A 16,071-nucleotide genomic window follows, 5' to 3' on the forward strand; every position below is an offset into this window, starting at 1 on the left:
GTTTAAAGTGCCCCTATTATGGATTTTTGAAAATTACCTTTCATGCAGTGTGTAACACAGCTCTAAGTGAATGAAAACATCCTGCAAAGTTTTAAATCTGAAAGTGCACCGTGTATAAAGTTATTGTCTCTCAAAAGAAAGAGTCGACTCTGAATCATTGAAACGAGTCATTTTTAAACCGAATCCCAAGCCGTTTCATGTTGACATCAACATGAAACATTAGCATATTGCCCGCCCACTTGTTGGTCTTTTCGAGTTGGTCTGAATGAAATGCAAATTCATTCTTTGCCACTAGGTGCCGCTTTAGGAGCGGTAAAATAGCAGTTTCCCCGGTAACGCTGTACACAAAGCAGCACTGCTCTCACAAACGCTGCTTTATCAGGCATTACAGACATGATGAAATTAAATGAGACCAGTCGACCAATCACTGCAGATTAGTGTCACACAAAGGAGGGGTTTGGAAAAATGAATCGTTGAGCGAATCCTTTGGGAGTGGTTGAGCAAGTAAGGTAAAAATAAATGCATATTATAAGACAATGAAAGTGTTTTTCGACCTTGCATGCATGTCAAACTGTTACTGGGGACTCCCAAAACCAAAATATGAACCTTTCATTACCCATAATAGGGGCACTTTAATTATTAATAAAATATAATAATAATAATAATATTAATATTAAAAATGTACTTTTTATTGGTCATGCTACTGTTTTGAGGTGTATAGAATTTGGATTAAAATGTACTGATTATAATATTATATTTATTTTAGTAGTTTTAATTTAAATTAGGTAAAAGAAATAAGAATTGTATTTATGAAAAACAACTACAAATAAAAAATATTATTAAAAAAATAAATAATAATAATAATTGTCATGTTTTGAAGAGACTTACAATTCTTGGATAAGGTACCCGACCAAAGGAATAGATCTCCCAGAGTAAGATGCCATAACTCCATACATCTGACTTAGTGGAAAACGCCTGTTTCAGACAGACAGGTAGAAATAAAAAAAAAAGACAAGAAATGTCTCTAAACATATTAAAACAAAAGCAGAAAACATACCTTCTCCCTTAAGGCCTCAGGTGAAGTCCACTTAACAGGCAGTTTGGCTGTATCTTGAGTAGACGATGCTTCCTTGGTGAGGCCAAAGTCGCTGACTTTTGCTATGTTGTCTTCTGACACTAAAACATTACGAGCTGCCAGATCCCTGTGCACAAAGTTATTGGCCTCAAGATATTCCATCGCCTTGCAGACATCCCTACAAAATAAAGAAAGAAAATAATTGAAGAAAACATTTTGAAACATTTTTTGTTAATTTTAGAATTACTACATTAATAAGACAAAACTGGATGAGTGCCAAGGTTTTTAAAAGATGTGATAAAAAGAAACGCACATTGAGAAATTGATCAAACGATCTCCACCAATAACACTACGTCCTCTGGAGCGCAGATAGTCCACTAGACTACCCTGAAAAAAGAAATTAAGACATTCAGATAATGATTTATATGATTTACAGACCAGATTAAATGTATACGTCCAGTTATTCTCTGTGTCAACAGCTTTGGGTCACTCACTGACCTTGGCCATATACTCAGTGACGATAAAGAGGCTGCCCTTCTCTTCCACGATCACCCCCAGCAGCTGTACCAAGTTATTATGCCGTAATTGCCTGTAACAGTCAACATGAATATTTATATTTAAATATAAAAACATAAAAAGCCTTATTATTGTTTATTCTCTGTCAATCGGGGAGGACGTACGTCATGACAGAAGCCTCTGCAACGAAGGCCTGCGCTGTTGCGTCATGTTTGATACACTTCACCGCTACTTTCTTGCCTCTGTAGTCTCCGACCATCACATCTAAGAACCAAAAAGAGCAGATTTTTCTATCACTTGCGAGTTCAGATGAATTACTGGCTGCCTGGGTAGTTTATGATGCTATTAATATATTTGTGTTCATTTTTATAAGCTAAACGATGTCAAATCTGGGCCCTGAACCAAATTAATTTAGATTCAATGATCTAGATGTTATTTCTTAACAAAAAAAAAAAAAAAAAGAATCTGTACCCTCCAAACTCTCCCTTTCCAATAGACTGGATGAGCTTCAGTTCTTTTCTATTTCGATAATGTTTCTAATGAAATATGTCACCGAGGCTCCATCTATCTGACCAAAAATACAGTAAAACCAGTAATATTGTAAAATGTAAACATTTCAGCATGATTACTCCAGTCAATGTCACATGATAGAAAACGTTCTAATATGCGGATTTTTGATGCTGAACTGAAGCATGTCGTATCAATATTGAAAACAACTGCACTGCTTAATATATTTGTGGAAACCATGATTCATTTTTTCAGTATTGTTTGATAGATAGAAAGTTCAAAAGTGCATTTATTTGAAATAGAAATCTTTTGTAACTTTATAAATGTCTTTACTGTCACTTTTGATAAATTCAATGCATCCTTGCTGAATAAATGTAATTTTTTAAAGATTTGTTACATTTAACGCCGCCATAATGAGCCATTACAGACGACAGTGGACGGTATCAATTTACAGCTTTTATTTTGAATATCTCTCCACTGGTTTTCTGACAAATTTTTATCGAGTGGAAGAGTGTGGGAAGAATATCATATGCGGTCGTTTAATCACTATGAACATAAAGGCTTATTGTAGACGGTTTAAGACACGTCCACTTCTTTGGAAAGACCACAACTGTTTGGCTGAGGCTATAAGGGTGGGAGAAAGAGAGTGAGGGTGACTGTAGCCAAAATTACACTAAAGAATGTGTGGAATTCCGTAATAGAAAGGGTGAGGAGAGACTTGAAGAACCCAACTAAAGTCACCCAGACCCCAATCGAAAATAACCAGAGCAGTACCATCAACACCTAACCGAGAGCGGATCACTGGTTAATCACACAGACCATCCCTAATGAGGCCAATGGACAGTGGAATAATAATTTAAAAAAAAAGATATGTAAAATTATACAAATGAGTCATTTACATCCTACATCTATGTAAATCGGTTCTTTTTAAGCCTATGTGTGACCCTGGAGCACAAAACCAGTCACAAGTAGCACGGGTATATTCGTAGCAATAGCCAACGTATGGGTCAAAATGATCGATTTTTCTTTTATGCCAAAAATCATTAGGATATTAAGTCTATAAATACATATAATTAATAAGAATTACCATTTCATTTTGCTTTCTCTGGCTCATCTGTGTAGCCAGCGCGTCTGATGTGGACTGACTTCCTGTTAGGGCTATTTTTGTATCTGTGTGTGGCGATCAATTTGAAAATGTTGACGAGGCAGTGAGAGGACTCTCAGGAAGAAGCCTGTTGGTTTCAGAACCCGCTGGGCTAACTTTGGAGTGTGCTTGTGCTGACTATACAAGTATTTTAACAATAATCTATAAGACCATAAATAGACCTGTTAGCTACGAAAACAACAACTTAAAGCAGGTCATAAGCCAGTAACCCTCACCTCCATGAGCTGCATGAGGTTTTCAAAGTACTCCTCCTCATCGATGGACAGTTTGCCATTGTGGTAGATGATGCGGTAATGCTCCACCTTGCCGTCGCAGCTGACACACAGGGTGTAGTCGCCGGGGTAGTTGGTGCTCTCACGCACCAGGAAGAGGCCTGTCTCTGGGGGGTAAAGCAGCCTCTCGGCCTGCTCGCGTGTGATCTTTCCATGAAACCATCTGAGTGACCACAGATAAAAGACATGTGTTTGCTCTGTTCATCATTTACAAGTCATATCAAAGCATATTTTGTGTTGCTGTGGTCTGATGAAGAATAGTTTTCAGTCAGTTGGTGAAGTTTATAAAGTGTAAAGTGCATAAAATCTGTAAGCATCACACAATTGCACACTTACTAACAAATGACTCTTATGAGCTAGTTCGTTTAATGAATCAGTCAGAAAGACCCAGGAACTCAGAAGTTTTAGTTTTGAATCAGTCTGACACGTTGATTCATTATCTGATGAAAAGGCCAGAGATACATTTTTTTAATTAAAACAAACTGCTTGTGATGTTTGGATAAGAGGGTTTGCTACCCCCTGTAGTGAAAATCAAGTTTTTTATGTTGATTAGACAATATAGACAAAACATATTTGTCTATATGTTCTTTTTAATATGCTTTTAGGCAAACTATGTGCCAATCCATTAATCAACACCACTGCTGAGTATTTTCTCCTTAAAACTGAAGTTTCCCCAAAGGCAGTCCAAAAAACGCGGTTTGAAACGGCCCTTTTTTTGCTACGTCACAAAAATCAATAACCAATCACGTCAAGGGATCGTATCATTAGCATATCATGAACTGTGCTGCAAAGCAGGGGTTCTAGTGAGAAGGCAGCCAGGTTAATCCGGTATATTTTTCTGTAGATGTTTCGCTAGCTGTTGATATTTTCACTATTTTCACGATGGCATGTGCTGTTACTACGGCTGGGCAAAAAAAAAAATCGATTTTTCGATTAATCGTTTTTTAAAATGACATCGATTCGATATCGATTCTCAAAAGCCGCAAATTTATTTCAGCACATATTTAAAACAAGATCTGATAAACGTGAATCTTATCATTAGTCTTCTCCACTAGATGTCACCCTTATTTACCTTGTGCGATGTTACAACAGAAATCCGTTTATCCACAGTGGAGAGAGAGCGCGCGTGCACATGGTTGCCAGGTTGACAAAGATAAGTAGCACACTTAGCAGATATTTCCGTATTGCGCAAGTGGGAAGCTCTGTTTGGGGGATTACGTCTCTTTATATCAGTTGTGTTCCTCTGCGGCTAGATTAAACCTTGTTATAGCCTATATAGTATGCTCTATTCATTATTTTTTAGAAACCTTGCACTTTTCTGCTCAATTTTAAATGTTGTTCTTGTATTCAAATTAAGCGCGGTCCACTGCTGCACACGTGCCACAATATCGATACAGGGACAGCTGTATCGATACTCGTATCGTCAAATCTCTGTGACGATACATCGTCTTATCGATGTATCGACGTCGTATCGATGTATCGAACACAGCACTAATGTTTACTGTTCATTTTTTAGAAAAATATCAATAGCATTTGTATTAAAACTATATTCATGGAATGTAATCAAAAAATTGAGAATCGAATCGAATCGAGAGCTTGCGAATCGAAATCGAATCGAATCGGGACATCTGAATCGATACCCAGCCCTAGCTGTTACCGCATATTTATTTGTATTTAGAATCGCTAACTTGAATAATAACCTGCAGCAACAGTGTAAAAGTAGCCTGGAGTCAGACCCACCTCTCCCGCATTGGCGTCCGCACTTCACTCGCATATGCTCGCGGGTGCGAATTGGAATCACAAACTTGGCTGCATTCAAGCATTGTCTTCAAGGCATTTTGAGGACACAACATCGTCAAGTAATTCACTTTAACGAATGTTACAGTATCCACTGTAGTTGTCCGCTAGTAAAAACCTAGTTTCATCAGTCATTACCCGTGGATCAGGAGGCTCTGGCTGGTGTGACTGAGTGGAGGCAGGGCTAATTTGTATATTCATAGATCTGCATATAGTAAATGAGGCAAGGGTGTAGAGTTACATTCAAGCTATTTTAAGGCATGAGAAAATTATTTTCACAAGAAAAAACATTTAAATATGTTATTTTGATGATCAAACATTTTTGACTACAGGGGGAGCCTGTTCTTTTAATGAATTGGTCAAAAAGACTCATGAACCCACAAGTTATCATTTTGAATCAGTGTTGCACTTTGAATCATGAATCTGAAAAACACATGAATCATAAAAACACCTTAGGGCTGCACGATATATTTCAGCATCGATATCGCAATGTGCGCATCCGTGATAGTCACATCGCAGGATATGCGATGTTTAGTATACTGACTGTAAAAAAGGCTATGGGTTTTTATTATTCTAACCTCTCTCTTAAATCTCTCCTTCTACATGTTGAGACACGTACATACACAGACCACTTCACCTAAGCCAATCAGCGTCCAGAAACCTTGACCACATGATCTCCCCCGCCCTCACAGAGACTGAAGTTCAGTGCAGTGGGATACGGGTCGGACGATTAAGTTTCTGCGACATCATTGTCTTTGGACTGTTTAAAGATAGCCTTTTGGACAAAGTGTTGTTCGTGAATGCAAAAAAAGACCACAGCCACGACCACACAGTCTGTTGAGTGGTGACAATAAATGGGTTATTCTCATAAAACAAGTGCATCTTCGTTTCGTCTCTAATCGGACGGCCTTTGGTGGGTCAGTACCCTGAGCCGGCAAATAGTTCTATATGGTGAAGAGCTACTAAAGCCAAAATTTTTTTCACTGACCGTTTTCTTTGCTCACACACAGACATCGTGTTTACACCAGACACGACAGCTGTCGTGTCGCGCCGCTACATCTATAGTCTGTCAACAATGGACGCGACAAAGCGCCCGCTTCAAATCATTTGAATTTTGTGTGTCAGTTTGTCATAAATGAGGCATCCGTTTACTGTCGGGGATTTGTCGTGACGCGCCGCATCCAGTGTTGTCAGACAGCATCATATAATGGGTTCTATAGTATTTTGTCACGTCGTGCCACTCGCGTCCGGTGTAGACATGGTGAGAGCCCCGCAAATGCACGTTAACACTGAATTCTGTTCACAACTATGTCAAAATGCATGTCTCTGCAAGTATCCTTGTAAACACAGTTGCTTATGGCTTAGGTGAAGGTAAACAATTGAGAAAGAAAATGGATGTGTAACAGTATATTGGTTCACAGCAGTTTAATGTTCCTGAGGCTTTCTGTGTCATTTAATCAAACAACAAAACACAGAGAGAAAAATCACTTTCTTTTAGCTTTAACACAGATTTGTTAGATTTAATTTATACAATGAAGACTATGCAGTGTTATTTTACATTTGATTATTCAATTTCTGTACCTGAATACTGTTAGACTTACTTGAAAATATAAAGCAGTTTATTTAATTTGTATCTTTGTTCTATTAAATTTGTCTACAGGTGCATCTCAATAAATTAGAATGTCGTGGAAAAGTTCATTTATTTCAGTAATTCAACTCAAATCGTGAAACTCGTGTATTAAATAATTTGTTTATTTTCTATGCTGATTTACCCACCTACAAAATCACCCCAATCATTGATTATTTTTTTCCAAATAGAGCTATTCAAGTCATCTGGTGATTTTGTTTTTCATATTGCAATATATATGAATATATATGTGAGTTTTTCCAATATCGTGCAGCCCTAAATCACAAATTCAGTAAAGAACTTTGTTGTAATATATTGAGTTTTCTACATAAAATCCTATTTATGTTACAAAAATCATACAGCATTTTTTTTTTTTAGTATAAATGCAGTGTGAACTGAAAGAAATTAAATTATTTTTAATTTGAAATCGTCTAATTGCCTGTGATGCTCCTCGTTTGAAATTTGGTTTGGATAAATACTAAATGAATAAATGTAGTCCAATTCACAAAATAATGATTATTAGCCGTTTCTTTAAGAGAATTAAGTGAAAAAGACTTGCGAACTTGTGAGTTAACACTTTGAATCACACTAAAAACAAAAAAAATGCTGTTGTAATGGTATTTTTTATGTTATAAACATTAAAATGTGTCAGAAAATAGTATTGTTTTGTTTCTAATTGTAGTTTACCTCAGTTGTGAATTGTATAAATTCAATCCAATACAGTATGAATTCAGTCACTGTATTCAGATTCACAAATGACTCTTATGAGCCAGTTCTTTTAATGAATCAGTCAAAAAGACTCATGAAAGTTATCAATTTGAATCAGTCAAATGCTTTATAATTTTCTAATGAAGCAGTTACAGATACTCTGAATATTTTTTAATAAATTGTATGTTTCTGTAGAAAATCCCAATACATACACTGTATTATTGTTTAGTTTAGTATAAATGCAATATATATATATATATATATATATATATATAAAAATTATGACTGATTGTTTGTGAGGTTCCTCATTTGAAAGACGCTTCGGATAAAAGCATTTTAGAACAATAAACATAGTGTGATTCATAATGACTCTTAGGAGCTGGTTCTTTTAATTAATCAGTCAAAACAAACTCATGAACTTGTGTTAATACTTTTGAATCACCAAAACAGTGCTCCTGTAATGGTATTTCACTTTAAAAACACTAAAATGTGTCACATAGAATAGTATTGTTTTGTTTAGTATGTACTTAGGCCCAGCTATCGGGAAAATTTAGTAAGAAACACTGATTCAGATACATAATATTGTGCACAAGACTGAGAAAAGGAAGCTAAATTACAGGCTTCCAAAAGGAGCGCTGGCCGTGCCTGGCCCTTCTGTGGCTTCCCTGGCATGACAAACATCCAATCTGTATCTCCCAATTACCCACACATATACATACACACCATCGAAAATAAACCAAAGCTGTGCAGTAGACGGCAAAAAAACGACTGCTACCGTCACAATCTGCTAAAGCCAAACACATCTAAAACGAAACCTTCCATTACACATGGCTAAAAGCAGACATCCAGATCCCATACATCAGGTTTGAAGGATTCACTTGACGCTGCATTGCCATGCTAAATAAAACTGTGTCGTCAGCGTCATTATATCCATTGTTCCTTCTAAAAACAGCAAGTAATTGAAGAATATCATCTCTTACAATTGAACCCTTATCGTGATGCATGTCTCTGGCCTTTGCATATCAGATGCTGAGAGATGGACTTTTTCCACTGGCCTGAGTGCTGCCATTTGTATAACTGTCTGATTTCTCCTTCTATTTTAAACAGCTGGCCGATTCAAATGAGTCCTTGGGTTATTGTGGTGGACCGGAACACAGGAAGACATTTGTGTATTATTACAGATATACAGTAGTAAGTGATCTGTGATGATATCAGTGACACATGCTAAATATAGCACGATAATGTTTGTATGTATGAAACGCACACAAACACTCTCTCTTATCGTAGTTCAAGTGAGGATCAGTGAAGACAAACAGTCTTGTATAAAAATAAAAAAAAGCATGCAAATAAACTATGTACTTACGGCATAAGGCTCAGTTTACCGCCTGATTTCACTCCTTCTCTCTTCTGAACGTAGTTTGCTGGTATGGTACCCTCTCGTCCTGCTGCGTTTTTCGCTTTGTACCAGTTTGAATCCTGGAAGGAAGCACCAGCAGACAAATTTTAAAGTAATAGGTGCCCAAAAATTAAAATTTATTTTGTCATATGTTGTTCCAAACACATATGACAATTTCTTATGTAAAACACGAAATAGATATTTAGCAGGATGTTCACGCTGCACTTTTCAATGGAGTTGAAATGTATTTCAACAAATACTGACTTAGATTTCAGTCTGTTCTTCACAAAAAGCAATTTTTAAGCCATTTTGGGACCTTGGCAGTCACTGGTTTCTAATCACACTTTTATTGTACGGTAAAAGTAGTGTGAATATTCTGCTGAACTTCTCTTTTTATGTTAAGTATTGCATTAAAATATACTTAGTTGGCAAATTTACAAACACTTAAAAAGTACACTACTGTTCAAAGGTTTGGGGTCGGTATGATTTTTTAAAAAATACTTCTATTCACAGAAATAATAGTTAATATTGATCAAAAATTCACAGTAAATGTTTGTAAATATTCAAAATATTTCAAATTCTTTCTATTTATCAAGGAATCCTGAAAAACGATTCCCAAAAAATATTAAGAAGCACAACTGTTCTCAACACTGATAATACAAATGTCTCTTGAACAACAAATCGGCATATTAGACTGATTTCTGAAGGATCATGTGACACTGAAGCCTGAAGTAATGACTGCTGATAATTCAGCTTTGCATCAAAGGAATAAATTACATTTTAAAATGTGCTAAAAATGTATAATATTTTACACTATTACTGTTTTTACTGTATCTTGGATCAAATAAATAGAGCCTTGGGGAGCCATAAGATACTTCTATTGAAAACACTGAAAAAATCTTACTGACCACAAACCTTTGGTAGTGTATGAAAATTGGTAGTTTATAAAAAAAAAAATTCAAAGTTTTATTTTTTAAATTTTACATTTAAAAGGATAGTTCAAATGAGGGTGTATAAATGATGTCTCTTTAAAATGTCTGTCATTCATTTTAGAAATTTACCTTAGTTACTCCAATTATAGTAAGGACATCTCCTTTGCACATGGGCAAGTCCTGGTCGGCCGTTCCAGGGAAGTTGTACCTGGCTACACACTCGGTGCCGGGAGGCCAGATCGTCTAGAGAGAGGAATGGAAATATAAGGAAAAGCCTTTGATGTACAAACACAGGATGCTGTATAAATGAATTAAATTCATAATTCACATTATAGCCAAATGGCAACATTTCAAGGTTTGTGTTACCTCAAAGGTAGACATAACTGAGAGAAATCGTCCTCTCACAGTCGACCCGTTTCAGCCGGTAACATCAGAGCTGAGCCTGAGGCGTACAGCTGCAGCCAGAACTGGCCAAAGATCTGTGAATACAAAAAAAAGTCATTATTGGATGCACTTTAAATAATAAAAAAAAAACAATACTATTTAATCAAACACTCAAATAACATTAACACTGAACATGCGCTTCAATGCTAAATCCTGAAAAGCATTTACAAGTAATAAAGATACAGAAAATGAACTTTAGCAATGACTCAAAATTAGATGTACCAAGCATGTCAGCAAACACTGTTCAAGCACACACACTTTCAAAGGGGAAGTGGCGGCTGTAGATTTTCCGATGCCTCAGACAGGAAGAAGGGCTGAGCAGCAAGCAGGCTTGCAAAAAGCCTGTTAAATATTCAGCGTGAGCAGCGTGTAACACTTTACACTTGGAAAAGCCTCTAACTAAAGCTAAATATACTGATGAACCTATATGGCCAATAATTGACATCTTTTAGATACTCAGAAACTCTACATAGACCATAATCACAAATTAGGTCACTTCTTGTTTTGAGAGTATATATACACATGTACACACACACACACACATTTTTAGGGTTTTTGTACATTCCTTTTTAGAGACTGTTTCCATTATTTATATTTAAATATGTGAAATTAAATAAACGAAATATTTGTTTTTCTTTTTCATGCTAGTCTATAGATTTCAGATAAGTATGCTAGTCAGTCAGAGTTTACATGTCAGTCTGATTCTTCTGGTCCAAGTGGCCACTAGATTAGATCTAGTACGGTTTACTCAAAGATCTGGCTATGAGACTTTTGGTCTCTTCATGTTAACATGAGGTTAAATAAAACTGTGCTGTTGCACAAATAAAAATATATTACTATGGAAAAAATTAACTCACACCACAGCTTGAGAACGCCAGAAAGCAGAAATGAGAAGTAAAAAAAACAAAAAAAAACTTTTCACTTTCGTGGTGATGAGCAACGTGAAGTTATTATTGCTCTCTTTCCACTATGACAAGTTTTGTAGGGAGAAGAAACTTCTGAACTGAACTTGAACTTAAACTAAAACAAATGACACCTGCAAGTCTGCCATCCTCACACAACACTCATGGGAACAAATTAGCAGGCAGTTAGGGACGATTTCTTACGGGAATTAAACTGCACCTGGAAGCAGAAACCAAATTTACCTGAAACATTTCTGCTCTACATTAGAAGTGAACAAAATAACAGAAAGTTGTAGGCGGAAATCTAACAAGTTATATATTCTTAAACAGAAAAAGAACTTTAAAAGTCAACATGCAACAGCATTCGCAACCTATTTTTGTTTCGTAATGTGATGTATTTCAACGAAAATAAGATGAGGGCCTTGATTTTATTCATCGGTGCCATTAATTTGTGCACAATATAACCAGGAATGGTCATTAAGAAAGTAAACAGGCTCCGTTTTGTTTACTTCAAAGACTGTGCACATTGGTTTTGATACCTTTTGCAGCTATTTGCAACAGTTTTCTATCATTCTTTGTGTGTAACAGTGAAATTCACACTGGTTCAATCCTCCCACCTTATTTTCACAAGAAGCGCGGTGCATGCGGTGTGCTTGTGAACTACATATGATATGACACTGAGCGCCTTGACCTCATTAATATGTCAACCAACGCTGACTGCCAATCTGTTCAATGCAAAGTAGCTCTGGCTTGAAAGCTGCAGCGAGCTCCACAACATGAAGTCACTTCCTGTTTGAGCTGCCGAGACTAAAACGGTCTTCCTGTATTGGCACGCAGGCGTTGGTGGGTGATGAGCACTATGGGTTGAAGGGTGTTGGCTAGAGCAGCAGACGGCAAAAGGGGCGCCAACATCGGCGCAATCCACAGAAGCCCTTACAGTGAGGATATAACACACTTCCCTTTAAAAACAGTCTTCCCCTGCTGCTCGGACTACCTAATTTTATACTCAGGAATAGGAAATATAGGAATAGCATGAATCACCTAAAGACAGGAAACTAATTGTCGTTGTAGTAGCTTGCCATTTCAAATATGTCCGAATTTGTCAGTTTTAACAGTTATTTTTCAAAATGCCTGAGTACAGGTACAAGGAATTAAGTGAAAGTGACGTGAAGGTGACCCATACTTGGAACACACACACACACACACCGTGAACACACACACCCGGAGCAGTGGGCAGCCATTTTTTGCTGCGGCGCCCGGGGAACAGTTGGGGGTTCGGTGCCTTGCTCAAGGGCACCTCAGTCGTGGTATTGAAGGTGGAAGAGAGCGCTGTACATTCACTCCCCCCACCTACAATCCCTGCCGGTACGAGACTCGAACCCGCAACCTTGGGTTATGAGTCCGACTCTCTAACCATTAGGCCACGACTTCCCCCTAAGCACTGATTAATGCATTAATGAAACCATTTTGTTTGTATCATAGTAGACCGGCGTTTTTTAGGCCAAGAACCCCTTGATGAGACATGGAGCAAGTTAAATATTAAAATTGAGTGTTGCGCTTTAAGAAAACACAAAATAAAATAAAAACTAAACAAAACAAAAAAATGAAGACTAAAAACACAAAACAAAAATAAAAACAAAAAACTACAAAATAAGACAAAATGAAAACTAAACAAAAACAAGACAAAATAACTAAACAAAAATAAACAAAACAAAATGAACTAAAAAAAAAAAAAACTAAATGAGAAACTAAACAAAATTTAAAAACAAGATAAAACAAAAACTAAACAAAACAAGACAAACAAACAAACCTCAAAACAAAGGAATAATAAAAAAACAAAACTAAGATAAAAAAAATATATTGGGAAATGATTGAGAAATGAACTGTGCAATAAAATAATGCCACAAGTGGTCTGCAAAAAGTGGCAGGAAGAAACTTTGTTTCAATTTAAGTAACCAACTGTCTTTACCGCACTTGCCAAGTAAAGCAATGAGCTATTAATATCTCACTCTCATAATCCACTTGTTTGCCATTTGAAGCTATACCTGTGCTTAACAGGACACTTTATTAGTGTTGTTTGCTAAGGCATACATTATTATTACTCATCATCACATAAATCATCTGTCACATATACTTGCGGTAGAGATTTGAACAATCCCTCTAACCTCATGCAATACACTTTGATGCAGAACTCAATCTGAAATTGTACAACCGAAAAAAAAAAATCCCACTGATTTTCATCAAAGAATCTGCCCATAACACCCTAGCAACCACCTAGAAACATAAATAGAAATATGCTAACCCTGTAAACAGGCTCTTTGAAAAAATGTGAAGTAACATATTTCCGACTTGCATTAAATAATTTGACTGTCGCATTGACACTAAGCTGTGGAAATCGTCCAGATGGTGTTATTGAGTTTAAAGGGGTCATATGATGCTTTTTTAAAGATCATTATTTTGTGTATTTGGTGTAACAGAATATGTTGACATGCTTTAATGTTCAAAAAACACATTATTTTTCAAATACTGTACATTATTGTAGGTCCTATATGCCCCGCCTCTCTCTCAAACGCTTCGTTTTCTACAAAGTCCCTCCTTCCGACAAATCTAAACAACCATAACAGAGGGAAACAAATGATGCAATCATGTGAAAACACCTAAAGTTGATGCACACAGACAAATAAAATGTGTAGCACATCAAAAAAGCAGGATACTGCCAAATCTGAGCAACATCCAACCACAAAAACGGCTCATTTAGAAAACAAGAGGCTGACATTCAAAGAGGAATGCATTCACCAATCAAAATCAATGAGGCTTTTCTGTGATCAGCAACAATTTCGGGGTGTGCCTTGGCAAATCCCTCGTTACAAATGATATCATTGTTTAAGGACTGCATCGGCTGGGCTACGCCTCGCACAAGAGAACTTTTCATTCCTTGAGTATCTGAAAACTTGCAGCAAACTTCTGGAGGCCAGCGGTCAGCTCACTGGCACTGAATCCAGGCAACTCTGGTGGCTCGAAGATGACAGGGACTGCGGAAGTTTCCAGAAGGTATGATGTAGAACCAAAGCCTTTCCTTTTATTCACAGACTTCGACAAAAGTGTCTTTGTATGCCAGAACTGGACGCTCCAACCCGGTTCTATCAAGGCTGGGTCAAATGAATCCATTTTGGTTTTAAGGACAACACCAGTATCCTTAAGAATCTTATATGTAATTTCACATGAGTAACTTGAGCACTAACAAGGCTATGACAGAAATTTTTTCAGTGCTTTTCCAGTTATTCAGATTACTGGATAAGGATTAAAGATTAATTAAATTTAAATATAAGTACAAATATAATTGGTATACAAGGTACCTAAGATATTTATAATGCATGATTTTAGTCATGCATGATAAATTTCAAATACGTTATAGCTTGACTACAAGTTTAAAAACAACGCTGCAATTGTTATAATTAAGTAAATTAAACTTACCATCATGAAATGTGTCTACACGGGCGATAATGCCAAAAAGAAAGAGAAACATCGGAAAATAGGCATATTTTATTCAAGAAACTATTATATGACATCAACATGCATTTATCACTCTTACAATCACCGCCAGAATGTCTAACTTTACCATGATAAACTTAAAATTGAGTTATATTATTTTTCCTCAACAGTCCTCACATTTCAAACACAAATTTGATTAGAACAGAGTGGAAATTATTAGCAACATCAAAATAACAGCAAAGCTAATGTTTCCTGTTAGTTTAAGCACAAACTAAGAAAAGTAAACCCAAACTTTGTGGCAATAATTAAAGGGGTCATATGATGCTTTTTTAAAGATCATTATTTTGTGTATTTGGTGTAACAGAATATGTTGACATGCTTTAATGTTCAAAAAACACATTATTTTTGGCCCTCTGTTCTGAACACAACGGCTTAAATACTCTAATAAAAAACAATAACTTAAAACGTCTTTAATTACTACTGCAAAACAGCCTAACATTAGCTTTAAGAGGGCATCCAGTCCAAACTAAATTGTTTCAACAGAATTTTTTCAAAGCACACAGTGATTAAACATTCATTGCATTAGGTGCAAGAGTATGTGACTTTGGAAGCTGCTAAAAATAGCCAGCTGACACTCTCCATTTATAATAAATGGATAGAGACACAAACACTAGTGCTTCACAAAAACACACACACACTCACACACACACACACACCGCCCTACAAAGTTTCAAAAAACAATTTGGACGTATGACAGAGTATTTCTGTGTCAAAAATCTTACTTCTGGGTTCGTACACGTTTCGGAGAGTTTTTTTCGATCGTGGCTCTTTATGACGTAGACGAGGGTGGAACTCCTTATATGGGCATTTCTCCCGGAAGAACGCACCCGCATCGACCAAAGTGAGAGCGAGATCGCGCCCATCAACGCGCTTCATCCGGCGGCAGCGCTGCACGGGACTTGCTCGGGAAGAATGTCTCCAAAGAAGTGTGTCTTTGGTTGTAAGGGAAAGATAACTTTGTTTAGCTTCCTAAAGAACCCAGCGTTATGTAAACAGTGGATACAGTTTGTGTTTCCGGAGCAGCAACGGAGTTTCACAAGTCTGTTTGTTGACGAACGTTTTATAAACAAGGCCCAGTTCGACGCTGGATTTGCACATCGTTTGATACTGAAAGATGGAGCGGCCCCAGCTATAAAAGATCCCGGTCATGATTCAGAACTGCAGACGGTAAGTGAAAC

At 36.7% G+C, this 16,071-nt stretch overlaps 1 protein-coding gene across 1 annotated transcript in view; it reads right to left on the reverse strand.

Moving 5' to 3' along the window:
• Nucleotides 1–16,071, reverse strand: part of LOC107753654 (tyrosine-protein kinase CSK-like) — a 55,632-nt gene that overhangs the window by 4,169 nt on the left and 35,392 nt on the right. The window contains exons 2-11 of the mRNA XM_016569861.1: nucleotides 10,362–10,474; nucleotides 10,125–10,238; nucleotides 9,031–9,143; nucleotides 3,479–3,698; nucleotides 2,064–2,127; nucleotides 1,756–1,855; nucleotides 1,574–1,664; nucleotides 1,389–1,462; nucleotides 1,058–1,253; nucleotides 889–975 (exon numbers count right to left, since the gene is read on the reverse strand). Of these exons, the coding sequence (XP_016425347.1) occupies nucleotides 889–975; nucleotides 1,058–1,253; nucleotides 1,389–1,462; nucleotides 1,574–1,664; nucleotides 1,756–1,855; nucleotides 2,064–2,127; nucleotides 3,479–3,698; nucleotides 9,031–9,143; nucleotides 10,125–10,238; nucleotides 10,362–10,376 (1,074 nt within the window). The 5' untranslated portion in view covers nucleotides 10,377–10,474. The remainder of the gene's footprint in view (nucleotides 1–888; nucleotides 976–1,057; nucleotides 1,254–1,388; nucleotides 1,463–1,573; nucleotides 1,665–1,755; nucleotides 1,856–2,063; nucleotides 2,128–3,478; nucleotides 3,699–9,030; nucleotides 9,144–10,124; nucleotides 10,239–10,361; nucleotides 10,475–16,071) is intronic.

Source organism: Sinocyclocheilus rhinocerous, unplaced genomic scaffold (assembly GCF_001515625.1).
Source record: "Sinocyclocheilus rhinocerous isolate Xijiao unplaced genomic scaffold, SAMN03320098_v1.1 scaffold200, whole genome shotgun sequence".
NCBI classification, from domain to species: Eukaryota; Metazoa; Chordata; class Actinopteri; order Cypriniformes; family Cyprinidae; genus Sinocyclocheilus; species Sinocyclocheilus rhinocerous.